The sequence below is a fragment of the Equus asinus genome, chromosome 23 (genome assembly GCF_041296235.1).
Source record: "Equus asinus isolate D_3611 breed Donkey chromosome 23, EquAss-T2T_v2, whole genome shotgun sequence".
Classification (NCBI taxonomy): domain Eukaryota; kingdom Metazoa; phylum Chordata; class Mammalia; order Perissodactyla; family Equidae; genus Equus; species Equus asinus.
The window spans coordinates 32,965,386-32,988,039 of record NC_091812.1 but is presented as its reverse complement, the minus strand read 5'-3'; the positions used below and the strand labels follow the sequence as shown (position 1 = coordinate 32,988,039).

At 41.3% G+C, this 22,654-nt stretch overlaps 1 protein-coding gene and 1 long non-coding RNA gene across 20 annotated transcripts in view; one reads left to right on the top strand and one right to left on the bottom strand.

Annotated features, from left to right (window-relative positions):
• Positions 1 to 22,654, top strand: part of LOC123280126 (uncharacterized) — a 163,000-nt gene that overhangs the window by 77,524 nt on the left and 62,822 nt on the right. For all 9 annotated transcript variants that reach the window (XR_011497334.1, XR_011497338.1, XR_011497333.1 and 6 more), the window contains 3 exons: positions 17,171 to 17,336; positions 18,778 to 18,903; positions 20,332 to 20,522. This is a non-coding gene — a long non-coding RNA (uncharacterized lncRNA). The remainder of the gene's footprint in view (positions 1 to 17,170; positions 17,337 to 18,777; positions 18,904 to 20,331; positions 20,523 to 22,654) is intronic.
• Positions 12,053 to 22,654, bottom strand: part of TRPM3 (transient receptor potential cation channel subfamily M member 3) — a 797,927-nt gene continuing 787,325 nt past the window's right edge. For 8 of the 11 annotated variants that reach the window (XM_070495625.1, XM_044756724.2, XM_044756721.2 and 5 more), the window contains one exon: positions 12,053 to 17,192. In XM_070495625.1, coding sequence (XP_070351726.1) covers positions 15,740 to 17,192 — 1,453 coding nt within the window. In that variant the 3' untranslated portion in view covers positions 12,053 to 15,739. The remainder of the gene's footprint in view (positions 17,193 to 22,654) is intronic. The other 3 variants (XM_070495628.1, XM_070495629.1, XM_044756725.2) reach the window with 1 other exon arrangement.

The window sequence follows — 22,654 nt, the reverse complement described above, 5'->3', positions numbered from 1 at the left end:
TTTAGGATCACTTGGGGAGACACTCTTGGAAGGACACTTTATCTTTGAGTCATGAGCGTGACTTCCTTTAGAAGAGTACGTGGGAAAAGCAAGCATCATCAGACCCACTCTTCAGAGTCATAAAGGAATAACCACCTGCTCCCTAATGTGGGTCTTGGGAAAGGAATGGAGTTAATTCTCTCCTGGGTTCCATGAGGTGAAAGATCCTGGAATCAATTGTGAGGTAGCACTCCTGGGGCAGGCTGATGTACTGAGATGAGTCTGTGTATGTGAACCAGAGAATGAACTGGGATCTTAAGGAGAGGGCACCCATCGCTGTGCTTAGCACTGCTGGACAGGTATTGGCCTCCCCAGCAGATGCAGCAGCTGTCAGGAATCCACATCAAAGCAGTATGATCTCAAGGTGGGCCAGAATGATTTGGACTGTGGAGGGCCGGTCTTCAACAGTGACACTGTGTGACAAGAACTCATGGCAGTGGCAGACTGCTCAAACCTAATTCTCACCTCACTTGAAGGCGAAAGTAAGACTGACCCTTTGGATTGAGTAATTCTGGAAGGGATGGAGGATGCATTTTGCAATTCCCAATGTAATAATTGATTCAGTCAAGGGCTGTATCAATGGATACGAAAACCATTAGGTGTAATGTTGTTGAGGGAACAGCACATTCGCCTGCTACCTACGTATCACCCCACAGGTTGCTTACGAATTGTAAATGTATCTTTACACCGGAGAGATCTGGTGATCAAAGTGAGCCCCACTATTCCTGGTGGAAATACCTAGCATTCTGTGGCTCCTTATATGATGCAAAAGTAGGTAAGATACTTGTAAAGTGTTCTTGCCAAATGTGTTTAACCTGCATCTGATCAAGCCTTTAGACCGAACTTCCGGAGGGGACAAAGGAGCATGAGCAGGACAAGAGGAAATAATCATACAAATTCAGACTGTTTGCATACACAGACTGCATTGCCTCCATGGCGGATGGGTTGACTTAATTCAAGATCTTCCTGTCTCGACTTCAGTGCATTTGTTCAGCAGCTGTGGAGGAGGACTGGTGAGCGCCTGCTGCTTACATCATGCCTCATCCAGCTGTCAGCCTGATTTCTTCTGCAGACAGATGTTTCAAAATGACTGTGGGAGCTTTATGCTTTGCCAGCCTGCGTGGAGTCTCAGAGCTTTAGGGCTGGAGAGACATTTGGTTCTTAACCTGGGGTTCAGAGAGTCTTCCTTTAGTGACTGAGGATGGGTTTCAGGGATTCCATGAACCCCTTTAAACGGTCTCCCAAATCCAAGCTTTTTTTCCCCTAGAAAGTGTACCTGGCTTCCAGTAGAAGCTAAATGATTATAACTAAAGAAATTGAAGAGCCACTCATCTGTCCAAACTCTAAACCCCACATAACAGATAGAGAAACTGAGAGAACAAATTAGAGAAAAAAGCAGCTATTGAAATTTTTGGAATGTCTGTATACTTTACAGAACTGACCTGGTTTTCTGCTGCCGCAGACTGAGCTAATGGCCCAATAAAACTGCTTGAATGAAATAGAGCCACTAGGGAGCTTTTGCTGTCAGCCTCAAAGACCCGAATAGCAGAGACAAGTCTGGTTGAAATCCCTAAGAAGGCAGCATAATTTAGGAGCAGCCCCAGCAGTCTCGAGAAGCCAGTGACATGGGCGAGACCAGTAGGTTCTTTTGTGTGGATTACATTTGAACCCTGGGAAAAAAATACCATTGAGGAATACCTATGTCAACAAATTCCATCCCTCCACCCACTTCTTTTGCCACCTGGCCCCTCCAACCCTGCTTAAAAAAATGTGAGTCCCTTTGGCAGAGCTGACACAAAAAGAGGGCTCAGTTTTCTTTCTGAAACAGAGAAAGCACTCTATCTGATGAAGCATTGCTGTGCTTACCAAATAAGTAAGACAAGACAAAAAGATCCTTTAAATTAAACATTGAGAATGATAGGGATGTGTGGGGAGGTTGTAGAATAATTGTAACTAAGAACAATGCCATTTCAGTAATTTTTGAAAGGCTTCCAGCATCTGGGTGCTGGATGCAATGGTCTGGTGGGTCCTGAGGCTGCCTCTGCTCCCAGTTGTGAGTGGCTCTGGGTTGTGTGGGATGCTGTCGTCTGCCTCCAATATCCCTTCTGCCACCTTCTCTTGCTGTCAGCTCTTCATAAGCGTCCAGTGACCCAGGGGCCTACAATGGAGCTCCCTATAAGTAGCATCTTTCCATGACCGCACTGACTTTCTTGCCAAGTTCTAAATATCTCTTAGGGGACATCTGTTGGATGTTATATGCTTCTATTAGATTGGGAGCTGACTAAGGGCATATTCGGGTACATCACAATTGGGGAAAAATACCTTGGTGGGTGAAGCATCTATGCTCATGGTCTCTAAAACACTTTTTGGCCCAGATCCAACAGGTGTAAAAGGCCCCATCTATCTTCTACCTCAACCTTATTTGTACTTGCCACTGCTTGGGCAAAGAACCATCATTCATTTGTTCATTCATTCAATTTGTCACTCATTTGTTTTGTAATTCATTTGTGTGTTCATTCATGTATTCAATAAACGTTGATTGGATTGCAATTGCAATATACGATCGCATCCTACCAGAATATTTCTAGGTTCCACAGTTGAGAATCAACATCTTCAACTTTCCTGTTTCCATTGACTTGTTCCTATGCTCTGTTTTGTGTGCCCTAATTGATTCTTCCTGCTATAGTTAGCCCATTCCATGGCCCTTTTAACCCACTGGCAAGTCCCATCTACTTCCCATTTTGACTTCCACTATCATATCCCCTTTGGGGTCATTTTCAGCTCTCACCTAGATCAAATTTTCTGGGCTCAACTCTTTCCACTTGTGACACGTTGGCGTATGCTCTAGTTGCTATGAATTACTTACCTGTTTTCCAGTGCTCTGTTGTATCTTCATGCTGTTGTGACTTTTCTTGGTCATGCTATACTTTTTGCCTAGAATCCTTCCCCTCCTCCCTCTTTTGTGCCTTTGAAATTCTACTCATCCTTCAAGGTTGAGCTATTTGAGCTCAAATGTCATCTCTTCTGAGAAGCCCTCCCCAACTTTTCTTCAACCCTGTGCTCCAGTTATTGCAAATTTGAACACATATTTAAAAATCACAGTCTGAGGGCTGGCCTAGTTGCATAGTGGTTAAGTTTGCATGCTCTGCTTTGGTGGCCTGGGGTTCACAGGTTTGGATCCCAGGTTCAGTCCTAGCGTGGCTTGTCAAGCCACACTGTGGCAGCATCCCATATAAAATAGAGGAAGATTGGCAACAGATGTTAACTCAGTGACAATCTCACAAAAAATAAAAAGCAAATAAAAAGCACACTCTGTACTCTAGCACTCTTTGTTCTATAATTTATTTATGGTGCTTTGAAAACTCTGATTTATATAGTGACATATCTATTTCTACTAGACTGGGAGCTCGCTGAGGTCAGGAACTGTCTATTCATGTATTTCCTCCTTAATTCCATGTGAAGGTGCCAAGCTAGGCACCAGGAACTGTGCCAAGGTGCTCATGTGTAGCTGGGAAGACAAACAAGTAAACTTACCAGTATCACATAGGGTGAGAATTGCTATGATAGAGGAAACAGGCAAGGCTTGAGGCATGGTCCAGAAAGGAGAGTTTATTGTGGTGAGTTAGAGAATGCTTCACAGAGGCAGAGATGGTCGAGTTGTGACTTGAAGAAGATATTGCCTTATTTCATTAATTCTAAGCACACTTTTTTTTGTGTGTGTGTTCTGAAGCCAGGATGTGTTTTTTGATGAATGTGGCATGTTTCTCTCCCACCCCAAATCTGGTATTAATTTGGCAGTGTGTCTTACAGTCAATGGCATCTTAGTATTAAGAAGGTATGGCACTTAGATTCTTGTGGTTGCACATAAAAGATATCAACTTGATTTAAAAAAAAGATGTGTGTGGGGGAGGTGTATTAGTTCCCTATTGCTGCTGTAATAAATCACCCCAAACCCAGTGGCTTAAAACAACACAAATTTATTCTCTTATTGTTCTGGAGATCAGAAGTAAAAAGTAAGTTTTGAGGAGCTAAAATCACAATGCCAGCAGGTTTGGTACCTTCTGGAGACTCTAGGGGAGGAATCTATTCCTTGTCTTTTCCAGCTTCTAGAAGCCTCCTGCATTTCTTGGCTTGTGGCCCCCTCCTTCATCTTCAGAGCGTGTCTCTTTAGCCTCTGCTTCTGTTGCCACACAGCATAGTCTCTCATGCTGACCCTCCTGCCTCACTCTTGTAAGGACACTTGGGATTACATCAGGCCTGCCTGGATAATCCAAGAACATCTCCCCATCTCCAGATCCTTGGCTTAATCACATCTGCAAAGTCTCTTTTGCCGTATAAGGTGAAACTCATAGCTCTGGGGATTAGCATGTGGACATCTTTGAGAGGCCATTATTTAGCCTACTACAGGGGGAATGTCTTTTAAGGATACTAATATGTTTTTAGATCCCAAAGGTAGGACTGTAGTCATGTCCCAGGAAGAGTCTAGAATTTTTCCATTTCCTATATCTGCTCCTGTCACTATGTCTATATTCCCTTTTTCTTTCTTCCTCAGCAGATTGACTTCCTCTGCAACACAGCCATACATAGGAACATGACTGTCAACAATTCCTGAATCTGTCAATTATGGTTTCACTATCCAGAGATTGCCCCCTCCCCTACTTCTATTCCAAATTCCCAAGGAAGAAGCTCCTATTGGCACTTTTGGGTCAATGTCACCCTTCGCCAAAGATGTAGGCAAAATTGTGACTGTAGGCAAAGGGTACAGCTCTTCCATACTGTACAAAATGCCTGCTAGCAAGGAGGCATCACAAAGGATGCTCAACATACACTAAAAAATAGTCCTCTATGAAGGATTATTAGTTGTTCACCAGGGAATTAAGTAAGAAGGTGACATTTCAAATAGAATGTGCTTGTACTTGGTCAAGTGTTTTTCAAATAGTGAGTATCCATGAAATAGTTCTTGAATTGGGTTGAGTTGTGAAATTTCTCCAAAGCGTCTTTTCATCCATGGGGTTTTATCACCTTTTGCCTGGAATCCTGCAATTAATTCCACTGCACCTCCCCATCTTCTGCCATGCCATAGTTTTACATGTCACATTTTTGCCCAAAATTCTTCAGTCACTTTCTTCTTATCACAGAATAAAGTGCAAATATAAACCTGGCGTTTATGTATAAAACGATGAAGCATCTTTTCCCCATCTGGGACCCACGAATAATTACGCCGATTTCATAGATGTGTTGAGAAGATTAAGTGAATATAAGGGATTGTTGTACTTTCCCACAAATCTCCAATGTAAGCCCTCTGCCCTGATCAGTTGGTTTCGTACTGTCCCCCAAGCATATCTTCATTATTCTCATGGCTACACTGTTGTTTAACCAGGGACTCCAGCCTTGGAAATGCCTGGCTCTCACCTCCCATCTTCTTCAGTCCTGTCTATTTCTTTAGCCCTCTTGGGCCACAGATGTTCATTATTTCCTTTTAATTCTAAGAACATGTCTAGTCTGTTCTATGTAGAGTCTCAGAGTAGATTATATAATACAATTTCCTATCTAAAGTGGGAAATCCACACATTGCCTTCCTGGCGGCCATTTTGCTTCTACTTGAATACTTGTAGTGTTGATGAGCTAAACTTGGGCTGCTCAGCCTCATTTTTTCAACAGCTCTAATTAAATAACTTCAACATGTAATTATCTTTTTAGTCATGACAGTCCTGCCTTTTTAATAAAATTTTCAGTTCTTCCAGAGGAACAAAGTCACTGTTCAAAAGGCATCGATTGTATTTATGCCTAAAATTACAACTTCACCACATTAGTAGTTAAGCCACTTCGACCGCTTTTCTTTTCTTTTCTTCCAACTTTATCATTCCCTGGGAGAAACGACTTGACTTTACAGGACTTGTGATCATTGTGATGATGCCTAGAACAGGTCTCTGAACAGAAGGGAGGCAAAGAAAACCCTCTTGGTTGACATCTATTGATACTTGAACCAACTTTACTTAGGCCATTTTAGATTATTCTTAAACAACATTTGAATTTTTGAAAAGAAAAATTTCTGTTGCAAAACATTTACTCCTTTCTCTCCCTTTTTGTGGTATTCTTCCAGTCTTTTTATTATTCATATACAAATATATCCATATCTATATACCTGGTTTAGTTTTTACAAAAATTGAGATTAGACTATATATGCTACTCTGTATTTGCTTTTAAAAAGTCTTAATAATAAACCAATGACATCTTTCCATGTAATATACAAAGACAATTATTTTCAATGGCTCTACAGTTTGGCACAGTTTATATATTTTTTTCCTATTGATCAACAGATATGTTGTTTCCAATTGAATCTTGAATTCTAATTTCTTTACATTAAAAGATATTAAAAGGATAAATGACCACCAGACTCCTACTCACAAATTCACCCCATGTTAGGGGTTGAATTTTGTCCTCCTAAAATTCCTGTGTTGAAATCCTAGCTCCTTGTACCTCAGAATATGATCTTATTTGGGAACAGGGTCATTGCAGATATAGTTCGTTAAGATGAAGTCATACCAGAGTAGGGTGGCTCCATACTGGTGTCCTTACAAAAACAGGAACTTTGGATACGGAGAGCACACAGGGAGAACATCATGGGAAGATGAAGGCAGAGATTGGAGCGATGCTTCTATAAGCCAAGGAATGTCAAAGATTTCCAGAAAATCACCAAAAGCCAGAGAGAGGCATGGAACAGATTCTTTCTCACAGCCCTCAGAAGAAACCAACCCTGCCAACACCTTGATCTCAGATTCCAGCCTCCACAACGGTGAGACAATAAATTTCAGTTGTTTAAGCCCCTCAGTTTGTGGTATTTTGTTAAGGCAGCCCTAGCAAAGTAATACACCAGTCTTAAAAAAAAAAATGGGTGCTTTTTTTAATTAAAATATTTTTAAATTTTTCAAATGCTTGAGACAAAGAATACTGAGGCAACAGTTCATGACTTTGAGTGAAAGCCTTGCTAGGGTGACTATGTTATATCTTAGTGTCTATCCTGATGATATATTCTCAGATAATGACTGTGATAAAGCCCAAGGCTTCCAGGAAATGGCTCAAACTATAAGAAAGTAGTGTACTGAATGTTTGGGCAGAGGCCAGTTAATAACCAGAGATGAGGAAGGGTAGGAAAGAAATAATTACTGAGAACTTTCCACTGAGACGGGTGTGGTAACCCAGGCCTTTATATGGTAAGCCATTTTCTCACTTTTAAAGAATAGGGTAATGTAAACAAGTAAGTAGTGATAAATTATTTCTAGAGAATTTAGTCTTCTTTTATCTCCATCCATACTTCCTTCAAGGAAGCCCTATGTTGGTTTAAATCTGAGATTTTGGCAGCAAATGATGGTTGATCTGATTTTCCAGGAAATTGGAAGGCATGTGGTTGAATACTCTGTGTTACATAAATGTGCATATTGATGAACATGGACAAGCTGCTAGCAGAAAACTATGCCAGTCATTCCATTTTCAAAAAATTGACTAGACAGAGCCAATGGGAAAGGTAAAGATAAAGGTGCTAATTGGAGCAGAGCCTCATTCTCAAGACTGGGGCCCATGCTAGAGATGCAACCCATGAAGCTGGGCTGCCTGGAAGTTTTAATCAGGATGAACCACTGTAACATTTGAGTGCTTATCAAATTAATGTTCCCTTTACCTGGAGTGTCTTCTCCTTGTCTGACTAGCTAAGCCCTCTCTGTTCTTCAGGGCACATGCCAGAGTAGCCTCTTCCACAGAGACTTCCTTGCCCTGAGCCACAGAGCATTGTGACTCCTCTGAGTCTCTAGACTTAATTTTCATGCTCTATTCCTTAGGCAACTAAATGGCAATTACAAGACTGTATATGATTGCATTTCATTACAGATAGATTTAAAACTCCATGGAGGCAGAGATTTTGCCTACTTTATTTACCTTGGCACACCACTGGGCACACAGTTGGTGCTCGGCAAATATTTTTTTGAATAAAGGATTGCATATTTATTTATTTTGTAATTTCTCTTCCCACTGCTATTTGAAATTAAAATATTTGTAAGGTCAAGGACCATTGCTTATTCTTTTTGGCAGGAGTGCAACCAGAGTTATTTAACTGTGGTGGGCTTGAGCCCCTTTCACCCATCTCTCAGCTCTCTCAAAGCCAATCCAATTAAAAATCACAATAATATACTTTAAGATGGATCATGGAAACTATACCTTTAGTGTGAAGACAAGTTCCCTATGTCTCTCTCATCCAGCCAAATCGCTACTCTTAAGCCTTTTGTACTTAGAAATTCTAGAGCTGCCACTGCTGTTTTTACATCCTTTAATGTACGGGTCCAACACTCCAGTGCATATAGGGGCCTTCTAGGTAATGTTAATGAGTGAAGGGAGCCATATGTAAGAGACAAAAGGGAGTGGTGGGGACTGTGGTGTATTGGAGAGCACACACTCCTTCTAAAGGGGCAGCCAAGATGCGATGATTCAGGTGATTATTGTCATGTGGGAAAGAGAAAATAAGTCTTATATTACCAAATCTTCAGATTTTTCAAAAGAAGCCAGAAATATGGAATTAGATGTGAAATCTATCCATTTTTAAATGTTTTAAATTTTTAAAAACACTGTGCTGGCCACCAACACCCCTTCTCTGCTCACTAAATATGACCTCTAGGCCACCAGTTTGCAACCTCTACCCTACAAGTAATTTATGGGGCCCTAGGCACTTATCTCTGTGTACCCCAACAGTCCTTGGCACAAGGATAGTGGAGATCAAATGGCAGCAAATAAATGCACCAGGAAGTCCAAGTCATGTTTTGAACTACTGAGGTGTTTTTTTTTTTTTTTTTATTGCAAAACATTTGTTACAGAAATTTCAGAAAGTTTTTCCCGTGGTATCTGCCAGCTTCTGCTTCGAATTATATATCTAAACAAACAAGCTCGAAGTGCATCATGAATCCAATAATAGACCTTTAAAAAAGAACAATTCCTCTAAGGATTTATATATATTTATAATGTCAATAGATATGCAAACCAGTGTCTATCCATACACAAAGAAGAAAAAGATGTATACATATTTAACGAACCCAATTTCAAAATTGTTGTTATGTATAGGAATTCATTTAAAAATGATATTTGAATAATTTCCCCCATTATAAACTATGGTTAGAATGTTTACAAATGAGAGTCTAAGTTCTATATTATGAAATGGCTGAGTACAGTACACTGCACACACTGTTTTGCACAGCAGGAGCAGCAATATAAACTCAAGTCAGACGCTGTAGTGACAGAAAGCAGATAAGCCTTGATACAATGCTATGGTACTCTTCTTGTGAATCACCCTCACAAAGATCCTGCGTTTGGGTCCAGAATGATGCGGCTAGCAAATACACATGCATATATCATTCGAGAGAACAGCAATAACCCTGAATAGGGTGAGTTCCTTTCCCCCTCCCTCAGTTTTCAGTGTATTTCTTGTATACAATCACTAAGTCGGAATCAAGAATATGATCCTGATTGGCTCTAAATCAGGTCCCCAACTGTTGCTGTTGGGACTGACTGCTGCTGGCAGACACATCTGTTTGGCTAGGACAGTGTTTGCAAATCTGAATGTGAATGTCTTAGTAGCGGGATGTGTGTGCTCTCATGCCCTACAAACCTTGCCTCTTCCTGTCGTCTTTCACCAGTCCAACTGACACGTTTGTGTTCTGGATCCTGCCCCTCCACAAATTTGAGTTTACAACCCCACAATCTGGATGCAGATGGCTGGGTCTGATGTGGGGGACTCTTTTGGGATTCAGACAGGCAAAGAATTGGATGAATCTGATGCAAACACCAGCCAAGTCAGGAGCATGGGGTAGAGTTAAGGGGAGGAGGCTAAGTTAGTGGGAAGATTAGGGCTTTTTCCAAGTAACCACTGTTTCAGCTTACTGGGCCAGGGTCCATGGGGTACTGAGGTATTGGGAGCCAGGGTCTGTTGGCCTGGCAAAAAAGCATCTTGTGCTGGGCTAAGAGAAAGGAAGAAAGTCAAGGGGGTGAAGAAGGCCACATGCACATCCAGGCATGAGGCTGAACTTCTCTCTGTGTCCCACGGCTCTCAGTGGCCTGCCTGTTCTAGAGGAAGGCCTGGGTCAAGGTTAGCATTGACGCTCTTCAGAAAGCCTATGGTCTTCTGGTCATACATATCCTTTTCACTTTCCAGCACACAAACATTGTGCAAATAGGCAATGGCTTGAAGGGTTAAGGAAGCCAGTAGACTAAGTCAGGGGAGGGAAAATTCACCTCACTCTTATTGCCCTCTGGATTACTTGACCACTGAATCCTCTCTCAGATGCTGTGTAGAAATTGTTGTGTCTTGATTTCACTAGCAGTGAGCAGTGCAAGGAATTCATCAGAGAAGAGGTAACACCACTACCTTCTCAAATGAATTAAAAAAGAAAAGAAAAAAATCGTGTTTTCCTTAAATCAGAACCACCCCTCCTTTGGTTGACTCCAATCTGACAAAGAAGGTTTGACTTGTAAAAGGAAGAGACAGCTTAGGCCATTGCAGGCTGAGAGAAACGTTTTCTCCACTCATTTGAGGAGCAGTCATTTAAAAGACTGTGCAAATTGGCTCCTCTCTTTTCAGTTGTTGAATGGCTTCTAATAATGAAATGGTGATTTCTTTAAAGGGCAAACCCTTCAGAGTCACCCAGTGCTCAATCAGACACCCAGTCACCCATCTCTTGCCCTCCCCCAGGCCAGACTCACTCGTAAGCCACAAGGTAGGAGGGTGGTCACATGTCATATCATTGGACCACTCATTCATAATAATCTGTGCATTTCTGTACTGTCACAAATGGACTTCTCACTCTCGTCTCTGGTTTAGCAATTTGTATCCATTGGCCCTAAAGAATCAGAAACGTGTGTTTCATATATCACAGATGCACCAACACCTAGACCTTGGTAAACCCAAGTGGTGTTGGCTAGCCATCTCTGGGTCCCATAGCTACATGCCCTGTGGTTAATACTTTACCTCATGTTATTTGTTCAGAGCTTAAAAAGAAGTAAAAAAAAAAACCTTGGTTACTTTTTTGTTTTTAATTTTTAAAAAAACTGAACATAATTCCCAAACAGTATAAGAAGTCCATCAAGGTGAGTGAGTTCCTAACTGGTTTAAGTGTCACAGCAGGCAATAGGACAATGTCAAGTGCCTTTAAAAAGTCAAAAGAAACGCATAAAGCAGTGCATGCATTTTGTTGCCACGAAATTAAGACTGGATTCGGAGAAAGATTACTTCAGTTAAGTCACATTGCTATTGTTAAAGAATAGTGAGTTATAATGCAACATCTAGAACAAGTATATAACCACCTACACACTAACATCACTTTATCTAGAAACAAACATATTAGTGTTACTAAATGAACATATTTATAAAATACTGTACACTGCTTCCACATGGGGTCAGCAGATGTAAACAAACAGCTAATTCAACTGGAGTTTAAAATATTATTTTAAGTTCATTTGTCATATAGTCTTTTGCATAACATGCCAGTTCGTCTTTCCCAAATTCACAACTTGCCCACCACAGCTCGCAGGCTGGTTAGAGGATGGACATCAGCTTATACAAATATTTTACAGTGTTCTGCAGGAGTGTGAAAACACCGAGCAGATCAGGAACAAAAGTGCCCATTTCACGAGGATGCTAAATAACATGGAATTGGGAACATAATTAATCCTTGCAACATGTGCTTCTTTATTGAATGTTACAGATTTGTAAGTGATTATAAAGCTGTCCTGTAACGTTCATTAACACAACCACATGCTACAACTACGCTGGGTTAAATACGGTTACATATATGTTTATGTGTGTTTGATAATACAGTGTTGCCCAACACATTGAATGGTGCAGCCTAGAGAGATAGCGTGATGGATGACTGGATAATATTTATTATCATTAAAGAAGTTAAACAGCCCAAACATTCAGGAAGATTAGACTGAAGAGCCTCAGAAAGTGGAATCGATGTACTATCCAGTTATCTACCATAATATTATCTATAGAAACCATCCTGTAGACAACATTTGAAACATTCAGAAGAAACACATTTTGTGTTTTTACAAGTACATTTTTCCCATTTGATTATTCTTACATGTATATTTTAAAGGGGGAATTTTCAAAGTGCTAAATAATATCCTAGACCCGGAAGCTTAGACTTAAAAAAAAACCACTTCTGTAAAGTGCTGCATTCTGATGCTAATACACCTTTTGGCTTAGAACAATACACCAACCAGCCATGACAATTATACCCAAGCTTTCCAGCTGCTCATTCAAATCCGTCAAGGAGGGAGTGTCTAACTATAAATATAAAGTATGTTGGTTAATCAGGAAATTTCCATGGTCATTTTCATAAAACATCCTTCACTCTTTTTCAAAAGGGCCAGGCAATTTAGAACAAATCATTACATAGAGTAGTATATAAAAATTGGCACCTCAGATGCAGATGATTAAACCAAAGCCATTACTTCCTTGAGCTCGCTATGACTTTATTTACGCTCCTCAATAACTTGCCGCTCATGAGCTGCTTAATTCACAGAGACAGGTAATTAATGTCCCCTCCGTCAGGGACATGGTGCAATAAATGAGCTGAACACAAGCTGACTGGACAAGGCCACAGAATCGATGCCACATCGGTGTGCAGAGAATTAGAAATGGAAAGAAATGGATTGAAACATAACACACATGTATGTGCACAGGAAAGAAATGGCTCATGAAAGTTACACAGTTTGTGTTTAAAGTCATTTAAATTTGGCTTAGACAGTTCACACACTTCACAAAAGATGTGAAGAGCTTCATTTTCACGCACAACAAAAGAACCAGGTAGTCACAAGGTCAGGACTGTTAAGTACTTTGTTTCCCAGGTCCTGTTCTCTTCTCTCCAGAAATCATGATGAATAGAAACACTCATGCTCATAATTTTTTTCCCCCGGTTTCAATCTGGTCCAGAATGAGGCCCTGGAGGTGCTGTGATGTCCTGCTCTGTGGTCAGAGAACTTGGTTTCACCTCCTTCTTGGATTCATCTACAGACTACCTCAGAGAGCCTCCCGGCCTTGAGAGTGTGCTCTATACTCAAAATCATCAAAATGTCAGGATGTAAATCCATCAAACTAGCAAAATCTAATCTAAGGGACGAAAATAACAAAATCTTGGTTCAAACTCTGGTGCTGAGACTTGGCCTTCCTGAGAATCACAGAGAAATGGTCTCAAAATGTAAAGTGCCTATTACAACAGTGTTGATTATGAACAAACATGTTCCCCTTTCTCACTATCAATCAATACGGAACCAGGGGACACGAACTCTTTAAAGTTATATTGCAGCTATGCATGTGTGTACATGTTTTTCTGGGGAGAGGGCTCAGAGCTTTAATCCAATTCTTATAGAAATTCATGACTCAAGGAAGTTTAAGGGCAAATGATTTATTCTCACACCAAATGCATGTTGGCTGAGGGGGAAATAGCCAATGCGGCGCTCAATAAAAAGGTAAGTGTTTCTAGAGCAATTACATATGAGGGACTCTTGGTTGCTTGTTTCTGATTCACCTAAATACCAAGGAGTGAAAAGAGAATTCTTTAATTCTTTATTTGTGGCCTCATCACTATTTCTACATCCCAAAAGCTTGTTCAGCAGGGCATTTTTTTTTTTTTTGAAATATTTAAGGACTAGAGGTTTTGTCCACCCAGTTACTTCACTTCATAGAATGAGAAAATTGGAGTTCACAGCTACTACTAAACAAAAGAACCAGGTTGTATTTTGGGCCAAGAACATTAAGTCATTTTTGTTAAAGATTTTAATCTCTTTTAAATCAGTGATCCAAATAGGAATCCGAAGATTTGAAGGTCAAGATTTCTTTACCCCACTTCAAATCCAGATTCTGATCTAGAAGCACATGCCTATATTCTGGAGTCTGTAATCCCATCTGGTTTAGAATTGCATGTCTATTCATATTGCACTTGCTGTGATCCCTTTGTGCAGGAGAAACTAGACTAAATGAGATGTCTTGAGATTGAGTGCTTCCAGACAAAAAGAGAGGCCAAGGGCAGGTAGCTAGTCATTTTGGCAACTCTAGTTTGGTATGAGGAAAAGTTAAGGTCATAGAGACTTTAAAAATCATAATTTCAACATCTGTCAAAATATAATATAATGAACTCTTTCAATGGATCTCCTTGGATATTAAAAAGTCCTGGTTACACCTTAATGTGATAGAAAAGTCCAAGCCTCTTAAGAAAGTGCTATATGTCTGTTTAGATACTATATATAAACATGTCTCTCTGTGTAAATTCATATATATGTATATAAACAGCATATACTATAGAACTCTTTATATGGTTTATTTGCTCTCTATTTTAGTCTACTGTATCTTTTTTATAGCTCTATATGTAAGAAAAATATTCATAGTATGCCTGCAACTGATGGCTTTGGGTTGATACCAAACTCCCAGTCAATTCTAAGCTTATTTATGGTTTTGAAACTTCCTTAAAAAGTACTTTGGAACATTTCCATAAAAAAGATACCAGCCCTTGAAAAATTCCAATTAAATTGATGCCGAGCTCGGATTAAATGGCAAAACTCTAGGTATGAAAATATCCACATGTAACCAGATATTCATATACAAAATGGTCATGTGATGAGTGGTATGAAAAGTTGGCAGTTACATCTGGGAGATGTTGAGAAGACATGGTGGAGTCATGCAAATGATGAAGGTCACACAGCAGCATACACATGACATGAGTGGCAAAAATATAACTGTATCCCATATAGCAATTTTAGGTAAGTTCTGCCTACTATTATTTTTTTAGTTCACTATTACATATTCAGTGAGTGACTTCGTTGATGACAGGTGAGATACAAAATAAATTAAAAAATATAAAATTATTTAATTACATTCATCCTGAGCTTGCTCGACTACACTTGAATGCCCACTGTATATAACAAACCACCTGACATTTGTTTTTAACATCAATTCTTCTTTCATTTTGATTGCAATACAAGAAGGCATTTCTTTTCCCTTTATTTTCTTCAAAAATGATAAACAGTTGTGGCACCAGAAGTGAATATATAAGAGACAGGTGAACTATGACTGTTACCTTGTTTTTTCTTTATAATGATCAATTACAGAAGTGTTGGCATGAGAAGGATGTGGAACGTTAGGTAGAACCGCTTGCTGCCGGCTTATACTGAATAAAAAGGATGCTCTTCATCAGTCACCAGTGATGGAGCCAATGTGAAAAGAAAACAGAATTGAAGTTTAGAATATCTCATTTGTATATTTTGCAATTTAGCCCTGCATCCTAAAACTCTTGATAATGGTCAGAAATCGAAAGATGCGTCCTGGCATGGAGAGTGCTTGAAGCCCCTTCATTCCCAGAGCTCATGGCTTTCTGAAGTGACTAGTGAGACACATTCATCTCAGCCCTCTTCTGCCTCTCTTTCCCCTCCCTGCCCATCAAGTGTGAACATGACTTACATCGCCCGTGTTTGGCACTGGGCCAGATCAAATGCTTTCTTGATCTGTGGCCCAGAAGTCACTTTTGAGTTAACACCTCCCAAGGCATTGATTATTTTGCTCAGCTAAGAATAAAGCAGGTATGTTTCAAGGAAGGGGAACAGGTGGAGTTCGGGGAGAATTTTAGGGCTGGCTTCTTGAGCCTCCTGCAACGCTTACTACGAAGGTTTAGTTGTGCTTGCTTTCAAAGCTGTGGAAAGCAGACATTCTGGACAGTCTCCTCATGGACAGGCTGTCCCCTCGGCCCTCCGGCTTGGAGGACTTACTCTTCTGGAAGGGATTTCGCAGGCTTGCTGTGTTCCGCTGCCTGTCGAGTTTGTCACTGATGGAGAAGCTCTTCCTGGTGTGTGCATATGGTGCGCTTGGCTCCTCCGCTGAGTAGCTGTTGGCGCGCTCCATCTTGGGAACAGTGATGTTGTTGGACAGGGTTCTGTCTGAGTTATTGCCCTCTTGGGAGGGTATCGCAATGGTAGCTCTCCGGCCTTTGGCCTCATTCTCCTCACTGTCAGAGCTGGGGTGACTCAGTTCTGCTTCTCGCTCAGGATGGCAGCAAGATGAGTCCTCCACTTTGCCTCCAAGACCTCCAGGTAAGGTGGCCCTGTCGGCAATTGCTTGAGGGGCATTGACACACCTTGTGTCAATACAGTCTGTAATACTTGTGTATTCTGCTGTTTTCACAGGCACCCCAAAGTTGGCGTAATAGCTCCTCGAAGGAGAAAACATAAAGCTATGAGATTTCACAATGGGGGCCTCTTCTAGAAGAAAGGGTGTGGTGGCTAGGTAGCGGCTACTTTTGGAACGCTCGATGGTGTGGTACATTGGAGGGTCAGTGTCCCAGGGGTTTTGGCATTCTGGGAGGTGCGTATAGTCTGAAGAAAAAGACCTAGTGTCCATGGAGGTAATGTCCTCAAAATCAATGCTCCGGCTTGGAGGTCTGTCTGTGGGCGCAAGAGTTGCATAGGCACTGCTTGAAGTGGCTGTGGAAGGTACTGGAGCCGAAAAGCTTGGCTCGCCCAGCCCAAGGATGTTCATGGAATTGTCCAGAGGGTCTATATCACAGTGGAGCTCATCCATGGCAGACACGTAGATGTCTATGCATGAAGATGGTCTTCTGGAATCAGGAACAATGGCCAAGGTGTTTGCAGGGGCTGCAGGAGCTTTGCATTCTTTTGCTACAGAGTGGGAACTAGTAGCACGGTGTAGGCTCAGGGACCTTTCTTTAAAAAGACTTTCCAACTTTTCTATACCACCTTTGTCTTTCACATTGACTGAATAGAAAGAATGGCTTCGCATACGGGGCATTAGGGTTGGAGAAGTTGGGGACATGGTCTCCTCACCTGCAGGGTCTATACTCTCTTGGAGCTTGAAGGTGTTGCCCTCCTGGCTGTTGAAGCTGCTCTGGCGGACGATGTAGGCTGCGTCTGTGCAGTCCGAGGAGGTCCGCGAGCGGATTTTGTTGGACTCGGCCCGCTCCAGACCTGCCAGGCGCTCCAGGGCTGTGGCCATGCGCCCGATGAGGTCCTCGAGCTGTGCCAGCCGGATGTCCACGGTCTGGAGCGAAGCCTTCATGCAGTGCTCTCTCTCGTTGACTTCCTCCAGCCGCATGGACATGTTCTCCACCCTGTGCGAGGAAGAGAGAATGAGAGTCACCCAGGGCTGGATCCCTCTGCTGGAGGTTTAAGAGAACATGGAAGGAGGCAATCAAAGCTGAGCCCAGACCTTGGTGCCATCAATGTCCTACCAGAAGGAAACCGAGGGGTTGCAGGTAGCAAGAGGGAGTGGGAAGGAGAGGATGGCAGTGATGCTGTCACTGAGAATCACAGAATCCAAATCTCTTTGAGCTTGAAGAGGCTTGAGAGATTATCTAATCCAGTGGTTTTTAGCTAAATCCCCTTTTCCCTCAGTGAAATTTAATGCACAATCCCAACACAGTAAATAAACACTTACTGAGTGGTTTTACCACACTCATGGCTTAGCTGTGGCTTGGGTCAGGGTTTAATGACCTAAATAAGTATTAGGGTGTTAGCTGATCAGAGTCACCCACAAAATGAGAATATTGCATTTTGATGACTTTACCCAGAATTTTGCAATAGAATTTTAGAATGTACCTATTCTTATTGCAATGTGTGTATAAAATTTGTATGTTATGGACAGGGATTATTTTTATTTTGTATCTATATAATAATCTTTTTTTGTTGTTGTTCACAATAATCTTTTTAGAATGTAGTGCCTCCAAAGGAATTAATATGGTCCTTTTACTGAGGCACCTGGAAATGATCTAATTTAATCCAATCCTTTTATTAATAAAGGAAAAACAAACACCAAGAGGTGTAACCAAGATTGCATGAAGTAATTTGTGGTAAACTCTGGAGTATCTATCAATCAGTAAATTACCCTGCTCCTCTCTGTCTCTCTGTCTCTCTGGATAGCTGATCACAAGTGCCTTCTATGACAGTTATTTCTAGATGTCTTGACCCTCCCCATTGGAAATTCTTAAGGGCACGATGTGTCTCATATTCCTGCTTCCATTCCCATGTTGCCAGCCCAATATCTGCCAGGTGTCATAAAAGTTCACTGAGGCAATCACTGTTATGAACTTGATTTCAATTGTCTAATCGGCTGCCGGGCCATTTATTTACAAAGATGGAGGCCACATATTTATAATACAATTGTGTCATATTTTTCACTTGCTCAGATTAACTTGGCAAGGACAAACCAAAGCCAAGTTCGGTTTGAGCTCAAACTTTCACTTTAAATGCCCAAAGTCAAATCTTTTGGACAATCCAAATAAGATCCATTCACAACTTTTCTGGAGAGAATAAAGAAACTTTTCCAATATTCCCTATATGCACAATAAATCACTTGACTGCTGACCCTTAAAAAAAAATGCCTGCATGTGCAGAGCATGCTTTACAAAGAATGGTGGGAGTCAGAGCTGGGTTCCCCCAGCTGCTGTGATGGCTGTGGTGGGGATGCTGTGTTAATAGCAATGTCTCCATTAGAGGAGAATGTACATTCCAGTGCCGGAAGGAGGTATAAGAGGCACACGGTTTCCCTCTTTAAGGGACTTGTAGGCTTTGAAAAACAACCTCCTCTTCTGCTGGCCTGAGTCGGGGTGTGATTCTCTTGCCTTGGGCCACGTTTCTGCCTCTCTCTGTAACAATTACCCCCACTCACTCCACCCACTCTGCTCTTTTATCTTTCAGATTCCCTGCACCCAGCCTAGGGTTCTGGACTGTTCTCAAGAGCCCTGCTTTGGAGACATTTTTTCTTTTGCTCCCTCCTGCTGTCCTATAACCAACTCAGTGCCTCCCAGGGTCCAGCATGCCCAGGTGTGTTCCCAGAAGACTTATAAATTGAGCAGTTCTGCATCTGACAAACCGCACGTTATCCACCCAGCTCATTCAGTGACTAACACAGCTACTTCAGGAGGAAAATACTTTTCCCTCTTTCATTTTGTTTTGAGGTATAAACATAGCCCAAGAAACAAATTACTTAAAATAGTAAGTTCATGTCTTAGAGACTTACAATTCACTTTTCATCATCTAGCCTAAGGAGTTTGATTTTGCAAGTACTACGATTTCATTTTTTATAATGCAGTAAGCTTTGGGTAAGTGGAGAAAATATTTCATTAAAGTCAGGAGCAGGACAGAGCGTGCACTGCTGTAGAATGAGACTTTTCATTTCAGATGCTCTAGGTACAGGGTCCCCCTAGCTTTGTAGTGTTGGCAGAGTAACAAAAGGCAGGATAGTTTTATTCCTCCTTCTCCTTTCCTTTCCTGGAGCCCAGTGTATACTAAGTTGGTATGGAAAGAGATAAAGATGCTCTTTTAGCATAATTGCATGTGATCGCTGGTCCGAGGATTGTGAAAAATCTCCCTGCACTGTGGGGACCTCCCTCCCTGTGTCCCACCTCCCTTCCAACAGTGCCCCAGAATCCAACACTGCAGAGAAAACTAGCAGGTGATAGGCAGAACTGAGGCACCAAGAGGCAACGGAAGTGTCAAAGCCTGGTGGTGGGCAGTAAACCGGATATAGAAACTAAGAAGCCCAAGGAGAGGGGCCGAAGAGAGGAGGTCTAAATAGAAAGAGACTCCTTCCAGAAAGCAGAAGGTGCTCAGTGGGAGCCTCAAAAGTGAAGAAGTGTGGCCCCGGGGTTCCTCGGGGAATGGAACCAGGGAAGGGAGGCCTTCTGGAACAGGGCCAAGGAACTATTCTTAACCAAATCTTAACTCTCCTGTTGGTTCTGCGGTGCCTTAGAATGTAAGACTTGGATTAAAAAACATTGGGCTGTTTCATCTATTTTCTTCCAGAATTCTGGATGCATTTAACCATCAAACTGTATGATCATTTAGATCAAGGATGTAACTGATAGCGGCTTAATGTAGGAGTTACAAAAGAATAAAAGTTCCTCGAGTCAAATTTCTATGTTTGTTCCATAACTAGAGTGTGTCCCTTAATCTTTAAAAAAAAATTCTCGGAAAGTTAAGTGTAACTGGGCATGCATCACAGATATAAATAGTTCTGAGGAACAAATCAGGAGTTTTGGATCACGACTGTAATTGCTAGGGGCTGACTGTGGTCAAACCACTCAGGAGACAAAATGGAGATAAGAATGATAAGAATTTATGGATCAATAGGAATCCACGAGGAGATAGATATGGGAAGTGACTGAGTAAGAAAAAAAAGAGGGACTGTGCAAAGGAAGATGTTGTAAGGGAGAAACACTTTATTTTTCTTTCCCTCTTTCTCATCTCCAGACTTGCATGGCTCATTTTAGGATAACTCGGGGGGCAATCACAGCAGAGACACAACAAGGTCCTGGAGAGATGAAATGGCTCCTGCTCCTGGAAGCTCAAGGAATTGACAGCCAGGAGCCCATCAGAGGAAACTCAAAGGATGGTGAAAAAAACCGAAACAGCTAAGAAGACAACTAGCCTCACCAGAAAATGTAAGTAATCTATAAAAACCAAAGGGAAACAAAGAGAAACGCCAAGAGACCACAGATAGGAAAATGTTTTCCTGATATTCAGCATTCTTGGATTCTGGGAATTCTGGGAATTTGACATAAATTCTAGGCAGAATTATACAATGGTAGGTAATTAAGCAAATATCTCAGGTAGGCATCTTTTGAGGACTTTAAAAAGATAGGGTTAGTTAACAGGTGACTACATAGGCTCAATATTAATCTTGTCCTTTTTTTGATAATTTAGACCAGGAGAGTGACAAAGATGCACCATATCTGTGATTAAGTACATTTGATCTAAGCAGGGAGGTTGACACTGGGCTGACTAGGGAAATGTGGAAACTTGGTTGGCTGATTAATCAGATGAGGGATGGTAAAACAGTGGGCTGATGGTGTCAAGAAAGGTCTTTTTTGGAATTGGGCAATGTCTTGGGTCTGTCTCAGTTCACCTGATTGGTGCTGGTGAGAGTTTTGGTGAATTATGTTGAAGGCAGAGTAGGTACGCTTATCCAGCAAACAATGACATAAAATGGATAGGATGACAAATTAATACACTGGAGGATAAAAACAGGATCCAAAGAGCCCTTGAAGTGCTGGAATAATGAGCCAAAGGGGAAAAAATAAAGAAAAACTTCACAGCGATGAATGTTAAGTCCTGATTTTAGGTTAAAAACAAACATTTCACAGGAAGAAATTTGAGGATATGTGAATCAGCTCATGTGAAAAAGCCCTGATTTGAATTAATTTTAAGCTCACTCTGAACCAAAGATGTGACTTGACTGCTAGGATTGCAATGCAATCTTACAGCAAATAATATATGCAGATGAAATAATAAAAGTAACCACCACTTATTGAAAGCATAACATCACATATGTTGTCTCAGTAAGTTTTAATACTCTACAATTAGGAATTAATACTCCATTTTACAGACGGAGACATGGGTTCAGAGGAGTTAAGTAACTTGCTCAAGGTCACACAGCTAGTTACTGCAGAATTAGTATTAAAACCTTTCCATTATACTGTATTTCCCCTATAACATGAAAAGAACTACTTGTCCTGTTATAATCTACGAGTATTAGCTCAGCACATAGTAGGTACTCAAAAATAGAAAATGAATGAATAAAGGAATTAAATCTAGGTTCTAACTACAACACAGAATTAATTTCCATTTAGGTATCACGTTGGAAGGGGATGTTGACAATTTATAGTGCATATTGAGGAAATGAGCAGCGTAGTGGGAGATTAGCTGCATGCATCATCAGTAGTTAAAGAATCTTGGGATATTTAGTTTGGAAAAGGCAAAGCAAAGTAGGGAGATGACAGTAATCTTCACATATGTAAAATATTTCCTCAGAGAGAAAAGAATTTCATTTTTTTCTATATTCATTCATAAGACTGGTATCTAAGGCACGTTCTCCTCTTCCTGGGAAGTATTCACACAGAGGCTAGGTGTAACGAGACTACACGTTCTTTCAAAGCAGAGTCCTTATACCTCCCCACCACCCCCGACCCAGGCCCTGCTTATGCCAGCTGCTCAGTACATGTTTGTTAAATCACCATTGGTCAGGTGTACAGGAGAAACGACTGCTTTGGGTACGAGTAATCTGTACTCAATGTCATCCAGAACCTTTTTCAAATGTAAGGTGCCAAATTTTATGTGCTCCACAGTGAATAATTCTGCACCATCCTCTGCTATCTCTGGACTTTTAGCCTGTCCATTGGGTTCCATCACCGGTTCTCAAAATGTGGTCCCTGGACCAGAAGCATCAGCATCAGCATCAGCTGGAAACTTATTAGCAGTGCAAACTCTCAGGCCCCATCCCAGATGTAGTGAATCAGAAACTGGTATGGGGAGGGATACCCTGCAGCTTGTGTTGTGACAAGCCCTCCAGATGGAGGCCCTCAAAGTTTGAGAACTGCTGGGGTAGATGTTTCTGGCTGTTCCTGCTTTGGGTATGCATTGGAACTCAGTGAGACTGTGTGATTCTTGAGGACAAGGCTCTGCCTTGTGGGTGCTCAAGGCCTGCCACATTGCCTAACACACAGTGAAAGCCCGGTAAGCATGTACTGAAACAGAAGTGAGCTTGTAAAAGGACAATGAGCATGGAATTTGATGG